This window comes from Canis lupus, chromosome 37 (genome assembly GCF_003254725.2).
Source record: "Canis lupus dingo isolate Sandy chromosome 37, ASM325472v2, whole genome shotgun sequence".
NCBI lineage: Eukaryota > Metazoa > Chordata > Mammalia > Carnivora > Canidae > Canis > Canis lupus.
Window position 1 is genome coordinate 9,269,474 of NC_064279.1, and position 24,906 is coordinate 9,294,379.

Consider the following 24,906-nt stretch of genomic DNA (forward strand, 5'->3'; position numbering starts at 1 on the left):
TTGCTTAGTTCCAGGATATAAAATCATAACTCATTTTTATACATTGACCTTATGTCCTGCTACCTTGCTTAAACTCACTTATTCGTTCTATAAAGTTTTTTTGTAGATCCCTTAGGATTTTCAATATAGATAATCATGTCATCAATAAGTAAAAGCAGTTTTATTTTGTTTAGTCTACTATGTAGGCTTTTTATTTCTTTTTTCTTGCCTTATTGCTCTGGTCAGGACGTCCAATACAACGTTGAATTGGAGTACTGTGAGTATGCATATTTGCCTTGTTCTCTACTTTAAAGAGAAAACAGCCTGATCTTGTAGAGTCTGTAAAGATGCCCTTTATTAGGTTAACCAATCTCCCTTCTGTGCCATTTGCTTCTTCAAAGAAGAAGATGCCAACATGGGATTAGATATGCAAAAGATTTGCTTGGGGGGAATGCCTGTGAAAGATAAAGAGGTTGGAAGTACTCAGGAGAGACTTCATATCTACTATAGTTCTGACACCTGTGAAAGTGTAAATTTTGCCAAGGTGCTTGAAGCCCTAGCATTCTATGACCTTGACTCATCAGGAAAGGAAATTCCCAATGAAACTCCCTTCCCAAGAAAGTCTCTTCAGCTTTGGATCAAACCTCCTCACTCCAAAAGAGAGGTGAGAGAAGGAATAGTGTTCTTATAATAAGACAAATGAGCACCATGTTCTGGAGAGTGCCACAGAGATAAAATAAAATACACTGATTTTAAAAAACTGGGAAGTTTTCCCAGGAAAAGAGTTGCTTATGCCTTTGGAAGTCATATCAAAATAACCCCCACATGTTAACAGTACATGTCACATTAAGAAATAGATATTAATGAGGGATTTTAAAAGAAAACAGTCACAGTAGGTTTAAATAGGGTGCAGCCTTCTGATGACAGCTTTGAATACAGAGTGCCAAAATGCAGCCAGACTGAGTGAGGTATGGGCACATTACTAAAAATACAAGAAATACAAAGAGTACAGTAAGGTGGCAACCTGAATTCACACTCAGGGTTTTTAATATCAGAAGCAAGAAAGTCATTTGCAACTCTTTGCTAAAGGATGAGGTTCTGCTAAGTGTTAAGAATACAGGCCCATATGTGTAATGACAGAAGGTGAATATCATACGGGGGGTGTGAGGGGGCAGGGAGGGGACTGAGAAATGAAACAAATTCTCTGCATAATTTGGCTTTTTTTCTTTATTAGGAGAACATTTATAACAGTGACTTAAAAATCAGGAGGAGGATTTTTTTTTAAATAGTTTTTCCCCGAGTAGACTTTGGTGCTTTGTGTGGACCTCGATACTGGGTTGTAGGGGATCTACACCCCTTCGAGGATTATGCAGGATTGGTTGTATAGGATTATGCCATTTTGTCACACCTGAAGTAGGGTTTACCAGCTAGTCTGTGTGGCTCAGAATGCTAGCAGGAAGTTGATGGCAAAAATAAAACTGGGATAATCTCAGGATGGTTTTCAAAGGGATCATTTAAAAAAGGGTGTGGGGAAAGCACAAAGAATAGGGCAGTCCCCTAGGACTAGTAACAGTGAAGCTGTTGCCACTCCCTCTCCGGAAAGGTTCAAGGGAAAGATGGGTTTCCAGACATTGAAATTAAAGAGTCGTGATATGAAGGTCACCTTGGGAGGAGATGGTAACAACTGGTCAATCATCAGTCAGCCCAAGACAAATCTACAGGAAGGAGACCAAAGAATATAGATCTCAATTGTACCTGCCTCCCACCTCCTAATGGCTTGACTGTTGCCCACTGCACAATCAGAAGCCAGAGAATAAGAGGCCCTGATGATGTGACCCAGTCAGAAGGACCCAAAAAAATTCCAGGCAAAATTAGCAGATTACTTGCAAAGTAGAGATAGTCTGAATACACATTTTGGTAAAAAAAAAAAAAAAAAAGGACCAAGAGGGAAAATGTATATCTAACCAAATTAAAAATTACCATCACTGAATGAACTTTAGATGCAAGAACAAATTTGAATTTTTTTTTCAAAATTGTTTTAACTTATTTGGTTAAGTGTCTGCCTTTGGCTCAGGTCATGATCCCAGGGTCATGAGATTGAGTCCCACATTGCTCCCTGCTCAGCGGGGAGCCTGCTTCTCCCTCTCTCTATACCTCTACCCCCTGCTCATGCTCTCTTTCTCTCAAATAAATAAAATCTTTAAAAAAATTGTTTAATTTTCAAAAAAATTTCAGTCAAATTTTTATAGGGCAAGAGAAACAATTATTCAGAACCGTCAGCTACTAACTTGCTCCTGCTGTCACTGCGGCATTTGGGATATTAAATTGGCATTCAACTGGCACTTTTAATAATGTGACTAATCTTTTATACACAGAAATATATAGTTTGGAAGAATATTTTGAGTAGCGTGTTTTCGAGAAGAAAACTTATACCTACTGTTATCCTTCATCTTCAAAAACTTGACGATGGTTAGCAAACTACAGAACTCATTTTGGTGACTTTTAAAACAACATCTAGTCTCTATATTAGGTTCCCAGGGCTGCCACAGCTAAGTCCTAGGTACCTTAAAACAACACTGATTTATTGTCTCACAGTTCTGGGGGCCAAAAACTGGAAATCAAGGTGTTGGTAGGGCCACACTGAGTCTCTGGGTAGACTCCTTTCTTGCCTCTTCCTCACTTCTGGCAGTGGCAGTCAACCCCCGGTGTTCCTCTCTTGCAGGTGCATCTCTGCCATCTCTCCCTTTGTTGTCAGACGGTTTTCTTCCCTCCCATGACTCCATTTTCACGTGGTCTCTTCTTAGAAGGACACCAGTCACACTGGATCAAGGGCCCACCCCACTGCAGTATGACACTCTCTTAACTAATTACATCTGCAATGATGAGATTTCCAAATAAGGTCACATCTTGAGACACTGGGGGTTAGGATTTCAAAATAACTTTTTTTTTTTAAACTGGAGTTTGCACCTCTTAACTCCTTTCACCTATTTCACTCATCCCTCCATCCCCTCCCCACTGGTAACCACCAACTTTTTCTCTGTACTTAATGAATGTGTTTCTGGTTTTGTTTGTTCATTTGTCTCATTTTTTAGATTCAACATATATGTGAAATCATATGATATTTGTCATTCTCTGTCTGACTTATTTCAGTTAGTATAATACCCTCGAGGTCCACCCATGTTGCAAATGGCAGTATTTCTTTCTCAAAATATCTTTTTTGGGAGACACAATTCAACCCATAATAGTGCCATCAACTCAAAATAATAGGGAATTGCTTCTTAAAGCACTCTTTAATGAAGTTTTATAGCATAGTAGAACAAATGTGTTTAGAGTTCCCCATTTTTCACTCATTTCTCTTCTTTTTTGTCACATTTAAAAAATTCTTTATTATTATGACTGGATCTTGAATTTAAATTATCATGGGTGCTATTCTACTTGATTTAGATTTTTCTTTGTGTAAGAATTTAAGTTTACAGTACTTTCACCTCTAGTCAACACAGAATACCCAGACCACATTTATCCTTCTGCTTAGAATGCCTAAAACCCTAGATAAAACATATAAAACACTCTTTGAGACACTGGGTATCAGGCAACAAAGGACAATGATCCCTAATATATGGGAAACAAATACAGTGAACCCTAAACTGATCTAGCTTACAGCTTACATAGCACAGGGAAAAGGAAGCCAGGCAATGCCCAGAGACGTGCCAGAGGAGAGGAGACAGGGCTAGAAGTTATCTATTAATCACGTACCCTCTCCTTTCGTTTTTTTTTTTTTTTTTTTTTAAGATTTTTTACTTATTAATTCATGGGAGACACAGAGAGAGTGAGAGTGAGGCAGAGACACAGGCAGAGGGAGAAGCAGGCTCCATGCAGGAAACCCAACGTGGAACTCGGTCCCAGGTCTCCAGGATCAGGCCCTGGGCTGAAGGCAGTGCTAAACCACTGAGCCACCCAGGAATCCCATGTACCCTCTTCTAAAGGTACTATAAACTCTCACTTTCTTTGCCTCCTTGTTTAAAGATTTGAAAGTTCTTGGTAATCATTTTTAATGTTTTAACATTTATTCTAATCATCAGTGTGGCATTTGAGTCTTGTAGTAATTATTGCACATTTATACTTTGATTGATAGAATGTCAAAATAAAAAAAAAATGTTTTTCTTACTAAAAAGTTATACCTTAAAAAAAAGTTTACACCCAAGATGCTTACCTATATTTGAAAGGACTGCGATGTTAGCAATGATCTGAATGACATGTCTTGCTTGTAATACCATTGTTAGCTGATTAAAGAAACTTATCCAAACACACGATTATTGATCATGCAAAGTGCAAGGATGCCAGAAATGACACTGAAATCTCATTTATTTTGACTTTCAGTGGCTGAAACCGAAATCTCACAGTGGAGTTGGGCCAAATACCAAGACTAAACCAAAGTATGGTATATCCTAAGCAAGGAATGAGAATCATATTGACTTTGGACATCAAAATAATTGAATGCTAGAAGTCCATGGAACCATATTTTAAGAAGTCTGAAGGAAAACTATTTTTGAATGTAGAATTCTACAAAACCAAGACTAATAATTTTAAGAATAAAAATGAAGACATGTTCATGTATACAATGACTCAAATGGTTCACCTCTCATGTCCACTTCCTGAGAACAATAAGGATATGCTCCAGCAATGCAAAGAAAAAATTTTTAAAAAGGTAAAGCCATAAGAGTCAAGGAACAGTAAAACAAATCGAAGGTTCAAGGAAAAATAATCCTAAAATGAACTGTGTATCTGGCTGGAAAAACAATACATCCCAAATTAACCACCAGTAGTATTTGTCTTCTATTACCACCAGACATGAATAAAATATTAAATATAACTATAATAATAAAGTATAAATGTTACATATTATGGCAGGGCAAAAGTAATGGTATAACTAAGAGAAGTCAGAGGAAGAAAGCAGAGGGGACAAAGGAGAGATGAAAGCAAATGGGGGAGGTTAATTTCTTAACAAAATTATAACAAATTCAAATTTGACATATCAAGAAAGAGGCTTAAATATTTTATTTAAAATTGTAAGGTAAATAATGGAAGAACTAAAAGACAAAGTTTAAACTAACAAATTAAAAGGCACTGGAAAGGGAGGGTCTAAGTAAGCCAAGGTTCTCATCTTTCAGAGTTGAAAAACAATAGATATGATTAAAGTTAATAAAGAAAGAAAGAAAGTATACAAATTTATTTTAAACTTATGGATGTAACAAACAAAACACTGAGAAAACAAGGAATCAAAAAGTTACTTCTCTAGGAGTTGAACTGAAGGTCAGGAATACACTTGGTTTTTCTTTTTTCATTTTACATACTTTAATACTGTCTGAATTTTCATGTTCATGTGTATATTTCACTTTTTATCATGGTTTTTAAAGTAAGGATTTTTAAAATGTCTTCCCTCAAAAATATGATGTGTAAGGTAAAAAAAAAACTATATCTATTACTAAGTTTAGTGACACAAAGTATAAGTATTTTTCATATTATTATCAATTCTACAGTGATATTACATTCAAACTACAATCAGAAGAAAAAAGTTATTTTGAAACTGCGTTATTTTCTCTCTGATTACAGCATATAATTCACAGAACCGGGTCTCTACACTGCAGAGTGCTCTTTCCATCCCTCTCCTTCCTCTTTAGCACTCATAATCTGGAGGTCTGTCATATTTTAGCTACAAAGGAGGTCTTTGACACCTAGGTTTGTCTCCAGCAATATGAAAGCCCTCCCAGTCCTGAATGGCTCATGGTATCAAATCATGTCTGGATGCAGTAATGTCATTAGCGGGAAAAAAAAAAAAAAAAAAATTAGTTCAAATACTCCTAGGTCAGTGTCTTTCAAAATTCCTTAATTGTTTTAACTTAAATTTTTAAAAATATATTATGTTTGAAGATGCTAAATCATCTCAAGTAGGCACTTAATTATCATCAATAAATTTATTCTCCTTCTGGAGACCTCCATTTCCTAGAATTGGAAACAGCATCCTCTAAACATGCACATGTCACCATGTAGATTGTGGGAAAGATTTTAAAAGTCACCTGAATCTCATTTTTAATGCCCCTTATTTTAACTTCAAACTTTACAGTATTTGACGTTAAACCTCCAAAATAGAAATTATTTGTAAAAATGCACAAGTAAACACTGCTGGGCAGTTTGACTGTCATTGTAGACAGCTTTTATGTCATGGCATTGAAGGTGACATGAAAGATCTTCTCTTCCCAAATACATCCTCTACTGATTGCCAGATCTCACTATGGGAGCAATACTATTGTGAACTAAGCAGACAAGTGCAAATCTAATAAGTCTATCATCCATCCATACTTAGGTGTAAATAGAAATCTCCCTCTTTCCAAATAGACAATTTAAAGTTGATAGTGGGGGTTGGGTCACCTGGGTGGCTTAGCGGGCTGAGCTCCCAACACTTGGTTTTGGCCCAGGTCATGATCTCGTGGTTCTGGGATCGAGCCCCAAATCGGCTCTGCACTCAGTGCAGAATTGGCTTCAGATTCTTTCTCCCTCTCCCACTCCTGCTTGCTCGCTCTCAAATAAATAAATAAATAAATAAATAAATAAATAAATAAATAAATAAATAAAATCTTTAGGGACGCCTGGGGTCCTGGGATCAAGTTCCACATCGGGCTGCCTGCATGAAGCCTGCTTCTCCTTCTGCCTATGTCTCTGCCTCTCTCTGTGTGTTTCTCATGAATAAATAAATAAAATCTTTAAAAAATAAATAAATAAAATCTTTTTTAAAAAGTAAAATGAAGTTGATAGTGGGAAGAAAGTCTCCAGGTGAGAGAAAACTTGAGTGCTGGGAAGCCTGAGAAGCCAGGAAGGCTGGAAGGCCATAGAATGTAGGACCCCTGTCCCGGAAGGCAGGAAGGGCCACAGATATGAGAATGGGCAGCCTCGGCTTGTACAAGGATAGTGGAACAGAAACATAGATGCCTGAGTCTCATTGAAGCTGTCTCCCCTGCCCTGGATACTTGCCTTCAACCTTCTTTTTACCTAAGTGGAAAATACATCTTTACCTTGTTTGAGTCGCTGTAATTCTGTCTTGTATCGTAGGCAGCCAGACCTAATCATATCTGACACAGAGGAAATCATCTCATCTAATCATCCCAGTAACCCTAGGAGGTATGTAGTATCATTATCTTCACAGATGAGCACACTGAAGCACAGAGAGGTTAAACTACTTGTCTAAGGAACAAAGATGATGAGGGCCAACCGGGCCAGGATAGTGGAAGAGAATAGAAAAGGCTGACAGGTGTGGCTTCAGAGTAAGGGCACAGGAATGGGTCCCTAAACCAGCAGGTTAATCCACACCTAGAAATGATGATCTAGAAATTGCTCCAAGCCATTACACCCCATAAAACTACGTTGGGAATTCAGGGGCCCGTATTCCATTCCATGTCCATGTTGACCACTGATGTGCTCTCAATTTCAGACATTGCAATTGACATTCTGAATCTGTTTCCTCATCTGTTAATAAAGATGGTTGAACTAGATCATATTTTCTAAAGCCTTTTCTAGGCCTCATTGCCAGTGATTCTGAATATGATTATATCATGTATATATGAAGAAAAAATAGAAGGCATAATTCCAGAAGGTTTTTGTTCTTTAGAATTCCCTGCGATGCAGCTGTTTAATGGGCCCTGTTACTTGGCCTCTGTGTACCCTGAAATAGCAGAGTGCAGTAAAAACACTTGAGATTGATGGAGGCTCCTGATTATTTAGGAGCTGCTTAAATGGGACTTTATTATAATACTATTTACCATGAGGCCTGAGAAAATTGGTGGGATTAGAGTTACAGCCCTAATAATTTGCCTTTATAGATTTAACCTGAAATAACAGGCTGAAAGGACAAATAAAATTAGCAGTTTCCTGAATAATTCCTGGATAAATGTAAGTATAAAATCCTGTTTAAAAAAAAAAAAAAAAAACAAGTTGGTAGCTTTGGTTCAAAAGAGGTAGAAAGGGAAATGGGTAGGATTACTCGGACCCTAATTAAGGGCTTGGCAAAGCTCTGGCTCCCGTAGTGTGCCTTACTTCGAAGCTGTTCTGCTCCTTTTCTTTCAGTGTTAGGTGTCAGAGTGACAAATGTCTTTCTTCGTGGGCAATCTCCCTCATGTGGAGCTTTGCCAGGTATCCAGTAATAAGCAATATGGGGTGGGGGTAGGGGGAACACTCTCAGGAATCTAGCAGAGAATATGAATTTAGCCTGCATCCTTAATATAATCTCATTCATTCACTCATTCATTCATCCATTCATTCATTCAGTCAAGTGCTTTCCTTTTGCTGGCATCTGTCTAGGGGCTGTGAAACACAAAAAGATTTAGAAGTTCTGGAAGACATTGCTCTCTCCGTCATCAAGGAAATGACTGTATCAGTGATATTTCAGCCTCCCATCGACAGAAGGGCATTTTTATAAAATGTTTTTATATTTGCATATTGGCGCAGTACTTACTTAGACAATTTTAACGTTCATCCCTACCCTTTACCTTTGCTTCCCAAATCTCTTTGTGTTTCTTTTTTTTTTTTTTTTCCCAGCTTCTCCGATATTTCTTTAGAATTGCCCAGAAGAGAGAGGCTCTCACAGTAGCAAAGTGACCACATGACAAGGGAAGATGTTTTGCTTCCTCAGGCATGGCAAAGCCTATTTTCATTTTCATTTCATAGAAAAATATTACAATCAACAAGGACTGTTTCCAAGTCTCTATAAAAGCAACTTTCTACTAAAAAACAAACAAACACAAATTTTAGTGGTGATGCAGATGTCACCGATTAGCACTAGCTCATTCCTGAGATAACAGAGGCAAGGAGAACAAGACTTGACTTAGAGCTCTACAAGAGGAATCTTCACTTCCAGGGTGGGACAAATTAAAGCTACTTTATCACTTCTAGCACTTGTCAGCAGTGCCTGAACACCCTTGCCCATTTTCAAAGAACAAAAGATCCTGATTACAAATGCAACCAGAAGATCTACAACTGACTCTAACATGCTACTCTGCCAACTACAGGAAATAAGCCAGCGGCAAAGGCTGTAGCAATGCTACCACCCCTGGATTCATTGCTCAAAACATTCTCTTAATTCTCCTGCTAAAATGGCCTAGCAGGGGCATCTGGGTGGCTCAGTCAATTGAACCTCTGACTCTTGGTTTCAGCTCAGGTCATGATCTCAAGGTTGTGAGATAGAGCCCTGGTCGGACTCCCTGCTCAGCAGGCAATCTGCTTTCTCCCCATTGTGCATTCTCTCTCTCTCTCAAGTAAATAATATTTTTTAAATGGCCTAACAAAATGTTCCCAAAGAACTTTTGAATTGTATGATGCCAATGAAGCTGTCCTTGAGTTCTTAATTATCTGCAGTGAAAATTGGGCAAGACTGATGAATATAGAATAACTTTATAGTGTAAATTGGATTTGGCTGGTAGGTTACTCTGCACATTAGTTTTCTAGAGCTGCCATAACAAATTACCACTAACTGGTAATAAACAGCTTAAAACAGTAGAAATTTATTCTCTCATTTTTCTTGGGGGCAGAAGTCCAAAATCAAGTTTGGCAGGGCTACGATCCCTCCAAAGTCTCTAGAGGAGAATCTTTCCTTGCCTCGTCCAGCTTCCAGTGGCTCCACATGTTCACTGATTGTGGTGGTATAACTCCAATCTCTGCTTCTGTCTTCACATGGTCTTCTCTTATCTTTTCCCCTTCTCTTCTCCTTTAAGGACATTTGCCACTGGATTTAAAATCCAACCTACATCTCATCCTAAGATCCCTAACTTAAATAAGTAAGGATCTGCGAAGATCCTTGTTACAAATAAGGTAATATTTGTAGGTTCTAGACCTACAAATAAGGTAATATTTGTAGGTTCTAGACCTGTCTTTTGGGGGCCACCATTCAACCTACTGTACTATGTTATTCTTTTAATTAGATCTTATCTACTTCAGAAGACTTTGTACTGAAAGTTAGTTGAGGTTTTCCTGTTAAGATGTAATTTGCTAGAATCCCAGTTCTATGCCCTGCAGAAGTCTAACGACTCCTGGGGCTTCTGCAAATTCCAAGAATGTGGTGAGAGAGTGGGGCAATAATCTCCATGCATTAATTCAGTTCATGAATTGTCTCAATATCTATTGTCCCTCCCCCTTACTTTGTTAATCCAGAAGCAGAATTTGATCTAGTTCTTCTATTAAAAATAGCCATTCTCACAAGGTTCTTAGATTTTAGTGGACTATAAATAATAGGGGGTTGACCACATGAAGGCAAATCCCTTTAAACCAAATATAAGAAATTCCTGTTCTTAAATTCTTCAGCCATATTCTACTGTGGCTTGGCCATCATTCCTCTCCTTTCTCTTTAATACCTTCTCATTCCTATTGATTTCTTAGTAGGACAGCTTCATTATCTACTTTCTTTGCTCCCTCAGCAAGGCTTACCCTTAGGGCTTACCTGGAATCTTATTAGTTTCCTTTTAGGGACGTTCCAACCTGAGAAGAATTCTGGTATTAGCTATCAAGATTCCAATCCCCTCTTCCCTGCCTACCATAAATCATTTAAGATCTATTAGAAAAGACCTTCACGATATTTTTTTTTTTAAGTTGCATAACAGCTAGGAATCAAAACTTCTGTGGTAACACTGCTTCCACAGGAAAATTACTAATGAACCTTACTATTTTTACTTATAAAATTTATTCCACATCTGCTATTTAGACAATAAAAAAGAAGAGAGGAGAAAGCGCAGAACAGTCTCTGTATTACGGACAAGAGGAGTTGCCGCCATGATCCTCTTGAATCTGACCTGTAATTTGATCACACTGAGGGTGGACTGGTTCCCGCATTTAACAATATGAAGGCACAAGTCACTTTCTTCCTTTCTTCAAGGAAAGTGTGAGCCTCTACCAAAGCTTATGAGTTGCAATACTCAGAGTGACAATAAATGAACAGTAAGACATGACTGATTAATTTGTGCAGATTTCCCAGGTTTCCAACAGCCCTAGACTATCAAGTGCTGAAAGCGCAAACCCCAGCAGTGGATTTGTCCCTCCAGATACTCAGAGACTAAGAAAAGAAAGGTGTGAAGAAGCACACTGTTGCCAAAAATCTGGATAGACTGTACAATAGTGAGGGCTAAGGCAAACAGTCAAGGCTGCCGAGAAAACAGTCTTCACTTCCTCAGTCAACTACTTTGGGATGAAATGATAGAATAAATGGTGTCTGGAAAATAAAAACTGGAATTAGTATAAAGAAGATAATGTAAAAAAAAAAAAAAAAAGAAGAAGATAATGTAACTAAACCTTTAAAAGAACACAGGTCTGGGGTGCCCGGGTGGCTCAGCTAGTTAAGTGTCTGCCTTTGGTTCAGGTCATGATTCCAGGGTCCTGGGATCCAGTCCCTCATTGAACTCCCTGCTCCATGGGGAGTCTGCTTCTCCCTCTGCCCCTCCCCTCCTCATGAACATGCTCTCTCTCCAATAAAATGAAAATGAAATCTTAAAAAAAAAAAAACAAGGTCTGACACGTGAATGTATGTTTCTAGGATTACGTTGATTTTTCAAAGTCCATCCATTACTCAGGTCATGACCCACTGATGCTGATGGAATTGCAGCCTAAAAGAACCTACCAGGAAGAACTTATTTCCAGAGAACCATAGTTAAAAGGTAAAGAAAAAGAAGTTAGTAACAATGCAATTTAAAAAGATGATTTGGACTCTTGCATTTCACCCATTTGTTAAAATAAAAATAGTGCCTCCTAGGAATTTTGAGTTTTGCTAAACCAATTACAATAGCACAAGCTGAAGACTTAAAGAGAATTATGAGCTAATAAGTTCTCCAGCAGGAAAGATCCCTGATAAGTCATCTATGCTAGCTCCTTGCTGTTAGGTAAGAGCACTGTTACTCCCTTCTTAGAGAGGAGAAACAAATTTGCTCTGAAGTCTCAGGAGGGGGATCCATAGTTATCCTGGATGCAAGGATCCTCATGTTAACTCACTGCAGTTCTCATCCTCTGCTCTGTCTCTGCAGACAGACAGTGATCTTTACAGTTAGAATATTAATCGTGTTCACCCGCAGCCCTATTATAGTCTTTCTTCCTAGCCCTTATTTTTGATTTCTCTAATCTTTTCAGCCTTGTTTAATCCTACCTTTATGTTCTTCACATTTCACCCTAACTCTGAATGCCAAATAGGAGTTGCCCTCTAGAAAATTTCTTTAGGCTACCGCAAGTGGTTAATACTCTTCATCTCCTAAAAAAAAAAAAAGAAAAAAAAAGTCAAAGGAACTTGGGAAATTCTGGGCTTAGTCAATTCCACAAACATTTATCAAGTTCTCATATGGGCAAGGCACCGCACTGGGTTCTAGATAAGAGAGAAACAGGTATTCGTAAGAACACACAAGTAAAACAATCCTTCTATGTAACAGTTAAGTGATCTCTGCTGCATCCATTCCTGGAACGCTACGGGCCAGTTACAAAGTGAGGCAGAGTGAGGAGTATTGACGTAACTGTGTTTCCAAGACAGACTGCTGAATGACATGGATAAGTTGCAGAACAAAAGTAATAATAGCGAACACTTATATAGGTCTTGGCACATGCACACAAAACAATACTACTTCAATACTCACATATGTAAATACATAAAAAAGGAGAAGTTCTCAAAAAATGTATCCCAAACAGCTAACCACATGATTATGGTTACCCAGGAGACTGAGATTAGGCAAGATCAAGGGAAAAATCACCTTCCTCCATATTGCTTGGCTATTGTTTTTTTTTTTTTTTTTTTTTTTTTTTTGTTGCTTGGCTATTGTAATATCTAAGGGAACTTATGTATTTACTCGTTGATTAATAAGTTTTATTTAAAGGATTAGCAAAATTCATGGCCCTTTACTGCAAATTATCTGTAACTGAGTTGGGGTACAGGTGAGGAAGAGCAGAGGGAAGCTGCGCTGGGCAGTCTAGGAGCTGGGTCAGGTGAGGGGCACGGTTTGTTACAGGCAAGGACGGAGCACATCCCCCAACAATGGATTCTCCTGTTTGACATGAGCTTGAAAGATGGGGAGGAGGCAACAGTCGGGGTACTGGAGCTGGGGGGCACTTCCATGAAGACAGCATGAGAAAAAGCTACCAGGCAGTGAAGAGAAAGGCAAGCAGTGCTGCAATCGGCAGACGGCGGAGACCTGAGAAGGTCTGTGAGCAAGGCCTCCCTTGGGTTAGGGATGCAGGAGGCCTCTGGCCCACACAGGCCTGGGGGCTGGGGCAAGAGCACCTCTCCAGAAAGGTAGCGACAGGGAGAGAGAGAAGAGAGATGCCTGGGAAGTACCAGTTACGGGATCTCGGTAAGGGAAATGGCAGACGCTAAGATGACGCCAAGGCATGAAGCCCAAAAGAGCATCACTGAGCATTTAAATGTGAAATATTCAGAAATATGTCTCATGAAAGGAGCTACTGCATCTAGGAAAGCAGAGAGAGAGATGGCAGTTGAAAACCACACATGAGAAAAGTTAGAAACCATCACTGTCAGGAGCTGAAAGCGGAACATCTGTAGGACAGGAAGTCGTCGTTTCTTCCCTGCTCCGTTGGCCAGAGCACAGCTACTCAAGGTGTGGTCCGCGGACCACTGCGGGTCCGCGAGCTGTTGGTCAGCCTCGTGTGAGGATACAGGAATGGAAATTAAGAGAAAGTATTCAGGAACTTTTATGCCAATTTAAAAGGGTAACTTTAGGTTTATCGGCTCCAATAGCTCTTATAGTTGCACTTGTATTTTTGTATGTCTTTCAACTTTCATTTTTCTAGCAACTCATTTTTATTGTATCCAATAAAAGTTTCAACCCACAATAGATTGAAGGGGGGAAAATATCTCTTTCACCAAAAATAGTTTGAAAAGTACCAATATAGATTACTTCACACTTGAAGATTTCACGGTTTTTATTTGTTATCTCATTTTACCCTGAAAAATATCTTCAAGTAAGCACTGCAAGCCTGTTTTCCCCAATTTTACACAAGTCCTAGAGGGGTTTTCTGAATTATCACCAAATCACACAAAAATGCAGGGGGTAGGTGAGGGAAAGGAAGCAGGTCTACAAAGCTGGGTCAAAGAATTTCTAGTATTCCAGGTTCCAGAATTTCTAGTACGGTATATACTGAAATTGCTTTTTGGAAGACAGATGAACTATTTCGCTTTATAAAACATGCAACCTGTACTGCAGGGTTCTCAGAAGCAAATTTAAGATACCACTGGATAGAGGCAAAACGCTTCCAACTTTTTACTTTAACTCAAGGATTTCAAATGACTCTCAAGTAGCTAAGGCTGGCATCAACCAATATTTGAATGAATTACTCATGGTCATATAGTAGGCAGGATATTTGGAGATGATCGAACATCCCCAAATATCCCATTTTCAGGATATCTTTTAGAGTTGATATTTAACTTAAAAGTTACCTTTAAATCAAATTATTGTTCTTATTTTTGCTCTGGGTCCAACAAATTTGGATGACACACCATCATCAAAGGCTGTGAACACGTTGGTATTTCACACAGCACCAGAATGACTGGTTCCTGAAAATAGAGAATTATAAAGTTCAAATTTTGTTTATTCCCAGAAACTGTGACAGAAAAAGGATAGTTTGCTGGAGGATTCACCAAGCTCCTAGACAATGAAAGAATTCCAGCAAAATAACATTCTGATGAGCTAAGTATAAATGAACTAGGAATATGTAGATTAAACTTCTTTCTTTTCTTTTTTTTTAAGATTAAATTTCTTTTGAATCACACATGGTTTTTAAAAATTACAGAAAGTCCTTGGCAAATGTGCTAAAGGGATATGCCAATCCCCAAATGTCTGACAGACATTGGAGAAATGAGGCCAATACAAAAGCTCTGTTTGGTCATTCATTCTCTCCAGGTATTAACTACAAAGGTGTCTTAGACCTCTGTCAAGGCTACAAGAGACTAGAATATTCTTAAACTACTCTACTAGTCAAATAAACCCCATCAACTTTTGCAAAACTGATCATTTCTCAGGGAAATGCATCCTAACCATGAGATACAGAAACTCCAAGAAAGGCTTGACTTTTAAAGGGCAATTGACTGTAGGACTGAATAATATAAACCTAATTTTGATTCTTCAGTTGATCAAATGTCAGTCAAGAGATGGAGGACAAACTACATGCCACATCATTCATGCTTGTGCTTCCAAGGAAGCACCCCAACATTAATGAAACAGCGTAAATGTTCAGCTTTATGAGATTCAATGTTCATAAAAGTATTTTACAGAGTAAATGGTTGGTTTGATTTACCCAATAGTGAATATTACTCCGCTTTTTTTTACATGTGTATAACAAATTAAAGTTTACAGCTTAAATTATTATCGAGTCCTATTCCATGCTTCCTTGGTTTTTCCCTAGACATATCTTTAGAGACAGACAGGAAGCATTTGTATCTGTCCTCAGGTGACAGCTTCTATAGAAATGGGCAAAGAAAACAGAAAAGTCACAAGTGGGACAGTTCTTGTCTGTCTTTTCAAGTTTGGTAGTGAGAGTGTATATATCCAGATACCATATTCGTGGGTTCTTCTCTCACTAAAAATTGTAGCTTTTTGAAGGCAGCAGTTTTGTAGGCCACATTCACCACTCTATTGTAATTCTTAGCATAGCTCTAGGCAGAAAGAAGGCGCTCAATAAGTATCTGTTGAATATTTATGAATGAGTAAAGCAGACCCAGAATAATTCTCCTCTATTTTTCTCTCAGCGACTCACATATGACAGTGGACAAATCCATCATCTGATGACATACACTGTCTTCCAATAGCCTTTCCTTTCACGGCCCTGAATTCATTCAGAACGTTCCAAGATTTCCTGCCCAGCAAAGTTGTTAGACTAGCCAGCGCCAACCCCGAATAGCTTTGAGGCTATTGGGAAGTGAGTGGGACAGAGGACATTTTTATCAGTCAAACAGCTCCAGCGGCAACTGCCTTTAAAAGTGTTTTCTGATAAGTAAAGTGCCCCAAGCCCCGAGGCACTTCAACATTGATCTGTAAATATTTAACAGTGATAAAGAGATATGTGGAGGTAAGTGGAATCCTCCTGCTGATCTTTACAGAGCAGAGACTATCCACCTGACTCTTAAAAACATTCCTCAGGTTTTGAGTCTGCTGCCTTTCAGTGCTTCCATGGACCTCCTTGGATCCTGACCCGCCTCAGCCAACCTTAAACAAATACTGGTTTGTCCTCTGGCCTCCAACTTGTTCTTCCAGAACCATGGGGGATACTTGACTTGCTTATTGGCTTTAGAACTCATAAATGCGGACACTGACCTTGACCTTCTGGGTAGAAGAAAATCTTCTCAAGTATTATCAGCAGCCTTTTCCCTTAAAGGTATAAGTAACAGTATGCCTCTGTCCTCTATTTTGTCTTTACCACTGTATTATGGATTCAGTCCCATTATTTAATCCATTTGGCTGCCTTCACAGGGGGATAACAACATTTTAACTTGCTTAGATTTGATTAGGGAAGAAGCAAATGCCCTTTCCACAGAGTCAAGCCTGGTGATTTTGATTTTTATAGCAAAAAACTGGACTAATATCACTCAGCATCACAGTGGTGGCATCGCTTCAGTCAAAGGCTGTGTCTACACTGCCCCAAAAGACTCAGATGCCTATCTATTCCGTTCACACAACCAATCAACCAAGTTAAATAAGCAGTCAGGGAAAACAGGTGGTTTCACTGAGTTGAATGGTTGTTTGACTGAACTGATGAATTCAGATCATCCAGGGGCCCCGTGTTGCTCATACTGCCTCATGATGGAATGGATGCTGACCACAACAGATTCAGAGAAACAGAGGACCGTCTGGCAGAAGGTGATTGGCTGCCAGACTGCTTGAGAATAGTACCTGAACTCTACTCTCTTGAGTAGAGTACCAACAACTCTACTCTCTGTGTTCTCCATGCTCTCCAAGAGCTGTGATGTACTAGGGAATGATACGAACTCTGGAAACTCTTCCCTGGGGTGAAATCTCAACTCTGTCACTTAGCACCTTTGTGACCTGGAGGTACCTAACTGCTCTTGGCCATCAATCTATAATTTAAACATAATATGACTCATCTTAAGGGGTCCAGGTGTTTGATGGGTCAATGAGGTAACATAAGGCATTTAGTAAGCACTCAATAAATGTTTGCCATCATTTTTGTTGCTACGATTATTTAACAGAAAGAAACCAGATCAGATGGAGGCTTCATAGTGTGACTAGACTTTCCCAGCGCCTAGGATGTTTTTATTTATTTTTTTTTTATTTATTTTTTATTTTTTATTTTTTTTGCCTAGGATGTTTTTAAATTTGAAATAATATATCTCCCAGCAAAGACATTTTCATTTGTCAAGAAATATTTTATTTTTCCAGAGTTCTCTAGGTACTCATACCTTATGCTAGATATAATACCAACAGAAAGGTTATCTGCAATTATCCTACAGAAAACATTCAAATTGGCTCCAAACGACCAGAAATCTTCTTGAGCTGAAACGTATCATCTTTTAGGAAGGTGAAATATGTGGGAAAAATATATTTTGAGTGGAGGGCCTGGGGCCAGTGTCTCCAAGGTGCAGGGGTGACTTCACAAAGCGTGTGGCCTGTGCAGCTGCATGGTGCCCCACCCTCAGAAGGGCCTGCATTTGGTTTAAGGTGCCACTGTCACTGTCGTCAACTTGAAATTCTTAATAGCTTTGAACAAAGGGCCCTGCAAATTATTTAGATGGTCCAGCCTGGGTGTGATCTATTATTGGTAGCTAAGATTCCAGAGTAATTAATGCACATCCACAGATCAGAGCCTTTCTGTTAGGAGATTTTAATAAAATATTGATTAGCTCTGCTGCTATGACACTTGAGCTGAAATGTAAGTTCTCCTGTGGTTATTATCCGTGAAGGAGCTGCTTCAGATGACCATGACTGGCTCACAATACAGACTCCCAAGACAGAGCCATGGAGCTTCTCCATCAAGCACTTCACTGGGTCCTCAGATCAGGGAGGCTGATGAGGAGTGACCTGGAGTCATTTCCCTCATGTGTGATTCCACTCATGTCAGCTCCTTATTCAAAAATGTATTTTGAATAATCTCGAGAGCCTTAAAGTATCTTGTACCAAACACTGGAATAAAGATTTGGATTCTCTGTCCTTCATCTAGTCTTCCTTAGTTCACATCTCATTCTTAAACTCTTGACATGATCTCTGCATTGTTTTTCTACACGAGATAAAAACCACTGTTTTAGTTGTTTGATTTTTACTGTGTGATTAGTCTAGGCATGACAGAGAGAAAAGCACGTAAAGCATTATTTTATTTGAAAGCCAGAAGCACATAATGTTTATTAATAAAGAGCCTGGTTTACATAGATTTTATTATTATTGAGCATAAAATGGTTTATATTACAAGCAAGGGTGAAATTACTAACTAATTAGCCTGTGAAGATCATGTTTAATGGAATATATAAATCTAGGGTGTTGCTTTTTTTGCAAACCTTAAGGGTCTTATTCATTAAACATGTACATATGCAGCCTTTTTGCTGAAACAGGGGGACTGTGATACACAATTCAAGGTCAAATGATTCACGTTATGTTTCTCAAAGTCCAATATCTAGAGATTTAAATTCTTTAATTCTTATGGTTGTCAGTTTTAATACATAGCTGCCTTAGTGTGAACACTGAATCCAACTATAAATGAGGCAATTGTAAAAAGCAAAAGTGAAGAATTTAGGAGCTAAATGCTCACTCTCTCGCTCTCTCCTTTGGGTACTACAGCGAAGACCCACTTAACTCTTCCAAGGGAACTTTGTTTCTATTAACTTAGAGGATTGCACAATCTTTGTAAACACACCATTCTCATATATTTCAGTTAAATTTTGTAATAGCACCATAAAATGTGTCAGGCATTGCCATAAACTATCAGTCACAGGAAGAACCAATTGTAAGGGAAAATTACTAGAAGCCCCGTCTTGGAAGAAAAAAGCAAAATTCCTCAAGAACCTGGGAAAATAATCCTCAATGGTTCCTTAAAATGTGTGTTTCTCATCTTAATAAAAATAAAGCCTGTGTGTTTTAAGCCCGATTTCAGGGTTTGAAGCAGCGTGATTCCTTTAATTCCTCAAGGCCACTGAAGAGCAGATAACCTTCCCTCTTTCCCTACCCTCTGCTGCTGTGCAGTGGGGGTGCTGGTATCCACAGCGGGCTATGCACAGATGCACACAAGTGCCTGCTGCCATTCCTTTGCTTTCAGGGGAGGTTCTGTGGGTAAAACTTAGAGGATATTGGGTCTGTCGTACATTACTAGCTGGTTAAGCTTTGATTTGCAACACATCCTAAATCCAATCTTTTCATTCCACATCCAAATCAGCACTGATGAACAATTCATTCCTGTTCTGGGAGGCTAGAATGTGCTTATTTGAAAGAATCAAGAGGCCTCAGCTGACCGACTGATACCTAGTTGTCTCTTATTTGTTTCTTGCTTGTTTGAACAGCCTTAGGAAGACTACAATAAGCAAAATCAAACCCAAACAAAAAACCCAGTTTAGCTGCTGCGATAATCCTAGAGTGACTCTGAGTTACCCTGTTACCATTCTAACAACCCCAAAGGATTAAAATATTATTCACAATGATGATAAGGCTGCATGCTGCCACGAAGCCTCCAATTTTCCTTTTCATGCAAGTGCTTTGTTTTAAGGTCAGAACTAAGAACAAATCCAGACCTACCAAGCCATAGATTTGTATTCAGGAAATTTGTGTTTAGGGAGAACCTCGAATGTTTGCTCTGGAGGGCCTGAGATTCCTGGACACCGGTGGGCAGTTGCAGGCTCTGCGAACTGGGCCCGCCAGGTTCACATCATTTAAAGATGAACACTGCCCCCTGCTGGGCACAGGCCACATTTCTGCCAGAAGAATGACGCTAGAGGTTCCTGAAAAAGCACTGTTTAACCGCGAAATTAATTTTGATTTTTTTCATCTTTTCTCAGTTCTTAGCTTCAGAAGAATCGTAACTTCAGAGAACCATTACTGCCTTTCAAGACAATTTTCTTTACCTTATTCTTGTTGCTCAGCCCATCATTATGAGCTACCAACCCTGCCAGAGATCCACTCGAACGAAAGGATAAGAGAACCAAAGGCAGCCACTGGGCTAACTGGGGGGCTTTTGAGATAGAACAGGACATGGAAAAGAGAAAACCATGCAAAAGGTGTTGAGAGTTGATAGTTGGACTGTAGCCAGTTCTACCACCGAAACCTAGAGAAGCCAAGCTAAATTACAGTGCTCAGAGAGCCCATAAACCTCTGAATTGCTTTATTTTCTGCCCATACCTTTTCCCCTAAACTGAGCACCATGACAGAGCTGCCCTGAAGAGAGTGAGCCCAGGGCTGAAGACCCAGCCTGAAGTGGGGGGCTAGAACATTCTATGACTCTTCACCAACTCCCTTCCTGCTTCCTGGGGTGAACTACCCCTACCCCATGAGCCACAAGGGAAAGAGTCCTGGAAACAAAGAGCTGTGGGCTCACTTTAGCACCTCAAAAGCAGTGAGTGCATTTTATGGAACCTGTGGAGGCCCTCTTTGGTAAGGAAAACGTGTGGATGGGTTGTTGAGGGACCCTGGAAAGGACAGCTCAGATTCATCTGACAGCGAGCTGACAGTCTTGGAGAGAGGCAACAAGTAACTGCTCTTGACTTTGAAAGTCCAGTTGTGCAGACTGAGCAGACACCCTTTCCCATGCTGCTAGAAGACAGCACCAAGGCCTGCTTTGGCTGGTTGAGCAAAGGTTACTGAATGCCCACTATGTACCAGGCTCCTGCACATGGTAGTTCTGTATAGCTCACAAGGTACTTCAGTACCATTCTATCAGCACGACAACTCCCCGAGGCAGGAATGAGCTCCCTATACAAGGTAAGAGATTTGGAATTAAAAAGATTAAATACCTTGCTCATGGTCATAGCACTTAGCAGGTACAGTAGACCCTGGGCTCACCCTACCCTAGCCACTAGAGTCAACATAGCTCTGCTTCTCAAAGTCACCCTATCAGCCTGTGTACTTATATATAGAGAGAGAAAGAGAGAGTGAGAGCGCATGCACAATGTGCTACACTGAATAATCAAAGAATTCTATTAAATATTCACCCAAATTATTGATAAATTCTCTGTAAGAAGTAGTACCAGCCTTCAAAGCACCACCATTTTTTGTAAATAAGAACAAATTGAATATTTTAGTTTTTAATTAGCAATCCCTTTGATTATGTGACATTTTTATTGCCCAAGTTGCCCAAAGAATAATATACCTATAGAACAAATTAGTATATTCCCTTAAAAACATCTTTCCTTCAGGGATGCCTGGATGGCTCAGTCAGTTAAGCATTTGACTTTGGCTCAGGTCATGATTTCAAGGTCCTGGGATCAAGTCCTGTGTCAGGCTCCCCACTTAGCAGGGAGTCTGCTTCTCCTTCTCCCTCCACCCCTCCCACTGCTTGTGCTCTTTCTCTCTCTCTCTCTCTCAAAAAAATAAATAAAATCTTTTAAAAAATAAAAAGTTTTTCAAAAGATCCTCTCTCTTCCTCTGCCCTTCCTCACACCCCTTTATCTTTCTCTTTCTAAAAACAAAAGTCTTTCCTTCATAGATGCTAACCCTAAATAAAATATGATCATGTGTTGTCACTCCCCTCCTTAAAATTATTCATTGTTCTCCGGAGCTGAATGTTAATAGATGCTCAATATGAGGAGTATTCTAAGATCACACTAGTTTAGAGAAAGCTTCATTTTATATCCCCCTCCTGGTATACTAATGACTCTAAAAAAATCCTATGGTAAGAAAAATTATTTAATTTCATTATACCAAACATTTCTCAAACTTATTGGGCCACAGAATTTTATTGACAGAAAATCTACTAACATTATCAAGGAACCTGGGAAATGCAGTTTAAGGGATCTCGGCTTTCAGGATAAAATCTAGACTCTAGCCCGGCACATAAGCCTGTCATAAACCAGTCGTTGCCCAGCACCTCCAGCTTCATCTCCTACCAGTGCCCTCCATGTGCCCTACCTTGGACCCAGCTATTTGCTGTTTCCTGCATTTATCTTGCTCTCTAATGCCTGCATGTCATTAAAAGTACCAGTCCTTCTGCCTGGGGCATCTTTGGACTTCCTTTTCCACCTGGCCACCTCCTGACGATTCTTCAAGCCTCAAACCAACTCTTCTCCTCTCTGAAGACTCCTACTTTCCTAACTTCCCCCAAGAAGATTTAGACACTGCTCCCTCTGTATCTGCATCTTCATTGGTACCTCCCTCCACCTACCACATCAGTGTGTATTCTTTCCCTCTGTTTCCCCAGTAGCTCTTTCCCAGGGCTTATCATGATGCCTGGGACACTCATGGATCTACACCTGGAGAATTTGTTCTGGGATTTCCTTCTTTATTTGACATCTTTTCTTTGTCCAAAATAATATTTTTTTTCTTTCATGAAACTACACAAGGTGATTTCATCTTCTAAGTCTTCAAGATATTAATAATGATAATAATAGCTACTATTTATTGAGTGCTTACTATGTGCCAAGCTCTACACTATTTTTACCAGGCTAGCCTGTTCCATCATCACAGACATATTATACAAATACATGATTATCTCCATTTTACAAACCAGGGATTCAAGGCACGTGGAATTTAAGTGATTTAGTCAAGGTCACAAAAGAGGTGAATGCTGAGCTAGGACTCGTACTCAAAGATTCTCTTAGTGCCTATTTTATATTACACTCAGGTGTCTATTCAAACATGGGAAAAGTTCATTATAATAGAAGTAGAAAAACAAGGTATGAGTTTTCCAATTCACCAGGGAGGAGAGGAAAGAATTCGGTATCTATGGTGCAATGTAGGAGGATCACAGAAGCACTATAAACAGGTCTCACAAAAAGCCACCTGTCTGCATCTAAGGGAAAAAGAAGAGAGCACTGTAAAAAAAAGATTAGAAATGTTATTTACTCCTTAAAAATGAAGCAGCCTTCAAGGGTTGCCTCCAGCACCAGCTGGAAGCTCATCTCTGACTAAACTTTCTGTTGTTCTATGACTAGAGATGATGTGCGTATCAGTGGCAGCTGTAGTAACAGCAGTCGGGACCACAGTCACATGGCAATAATGACCACAGCGACCACTGCAGGAGCTCAGATGTGTCTGGCACCATCCCTGCATTTTCCCCTTTACAGTGGGGAAACTGAGGCTCAGCGAACCCAGGCATGGCTCAAGGTCATCCCATTAGTGACACAGTTGAGCTCGAGTCTAGGTCTGATCCAAAAGTCCTTGGAAAGACTCCAAGAAAATGGAGCAGTCTTTAAAAGTCCACTAGGATTTTAGCTACGTCTGTGATACTATAGTTTGTTCTTGTATTTGTTCTTGGATTTTGGCCTGGTCACCCAAAGCCAGACCAACACCTCTGGGGACAGAATGTGAGGCTCCCCTTTACTGTGGTTAATGTAATGCACGTGTTCACAGAACACTTGTTCACAGACTGATTAAATGAGGCCCAAGTACAAATGTGTACGTCGAGTAGCTGGGAGTCCTCCGTGACTTCAGGCAGCTGGCAGTCAGCTGAGGAGAAGGCTCCAGGCATTTATAAGACCACACTGGATCCCAGGAACTTCTGCCTCTACCTCTGACAGGCTGCAAACAGTCTCTGCGTCTTCAGCGCCTTATTAACAAAATGAGGATATGGATTTCTCGGAGGGTCCTTCAGCTCTCAATTTCTAGAGTGAGATTTTCAACATTGAAGGGAATAGGAATTTCCCCAAGGATGCAGACATTACTGGTAAATAATCTGCATTTTCAGTAGTTTACATAAGAATTTGAAAGCCTAAGTACCAGGTTTCCAGTATGCAACTTGGCTTTTAAAATAAATGAATAAAGAAATAGATGGGCTCTCTTCCTAATTAACATGCTTGTTGCCTAGGCTTTCCAACCATAAAGCAGGCCTCGGGCTTTATATATATCTTGTGGTATAACTGACTGCCACGATTCAATGGTAATAGCAGTGCTTTCAATAGGAGCCAGAGATCATGGAACATGCCTTACATTTGCCACCACCTTAACGCATGAGAAAATCCTTGCCTTTTAATGCCTCTGCTTTAGGAAAACTCTCCTGGGTTAGGCCTCAGAGATGTCCCTGGATGCTGCCGTCTTCACTTTAATCTGAGAGTGGACTGATGTAACCCCTATGATGGACTAAAGTGTGTCCCCCTGGAATTTATGTTGAAATCATAAATTCCAAAGCAACTGTATTTGGAAATAGGTCCCTTAGAGCTAATTAGCATTAAATGAGGTCAATAAGGATGGAGCCCTAATCCTATAGAACTGGTCCTTTTCTAAGAAGAAGAAACACCAGAGATCTTTTCTAAGCCCTAATCCTATAGAACTGGTCCTTTTCTAAGAAGAAGAAACACCAGAGATCTTTCTCTGGACATGGAGAGAAGGTGGCCTCCTGCCAGCCAGGAAGAGAGGCCTCAGGAGAAACCAACCCTGCCAATGACTTGGTTTTGGCCTCTAGAACTGCAAGAAAATAAATTCCCATTCTTTCGGCCACCCAGTCTGTGGCACTTTACTGACAGCAGGCCTAGCAGAATAATACATCCCCTGAAAACCAACATTGTGATACCCTTAAAATAACTTCCATTTTTATTCAGGGTAACTTGTTTTTATTATTCCAGAGCTTAAGAATTGAAGCAAAATTTCTCCATTCTCATACCATTACCTCACTTTTTCCCTCTATGACCACAGCCATTTTGGGGGTAAAAGGTTGGATTGTCCTTGAAGAGCTCCCACTGGTACCATAGTCCCGACACTTGGCCCTAGGCCCAGAGACAGAAAAATGCCCAGTCCTCGCAAGGTCCCTTCCATTTTGTCCTTA

The 24,906-nt window shown here is 39.7% G+C and overlaps 1 protein-coding gene across 1 annotated transcript in view; it reads right to left on the reverse strand.

The window, feature by feature from the left end:
• Positions 1–24,906, reverse strand: part of FTCDNL1 (formiminotransferase cyclodeaminase N-terminal like) — a 161,259-nt gene that overhangs the window by 44,803 nt on the left and 91,550 nt on the right. Inside the window, 1 exon segment of the mRNA XM_049106780.1 lies at positions 14,441–14,557. Coding sequence (XP_048962737.1) covers positions 14,506–14,557 — 52 coding nt within the window. The 3' untranslated portion in view covers positions 14,441–14,505.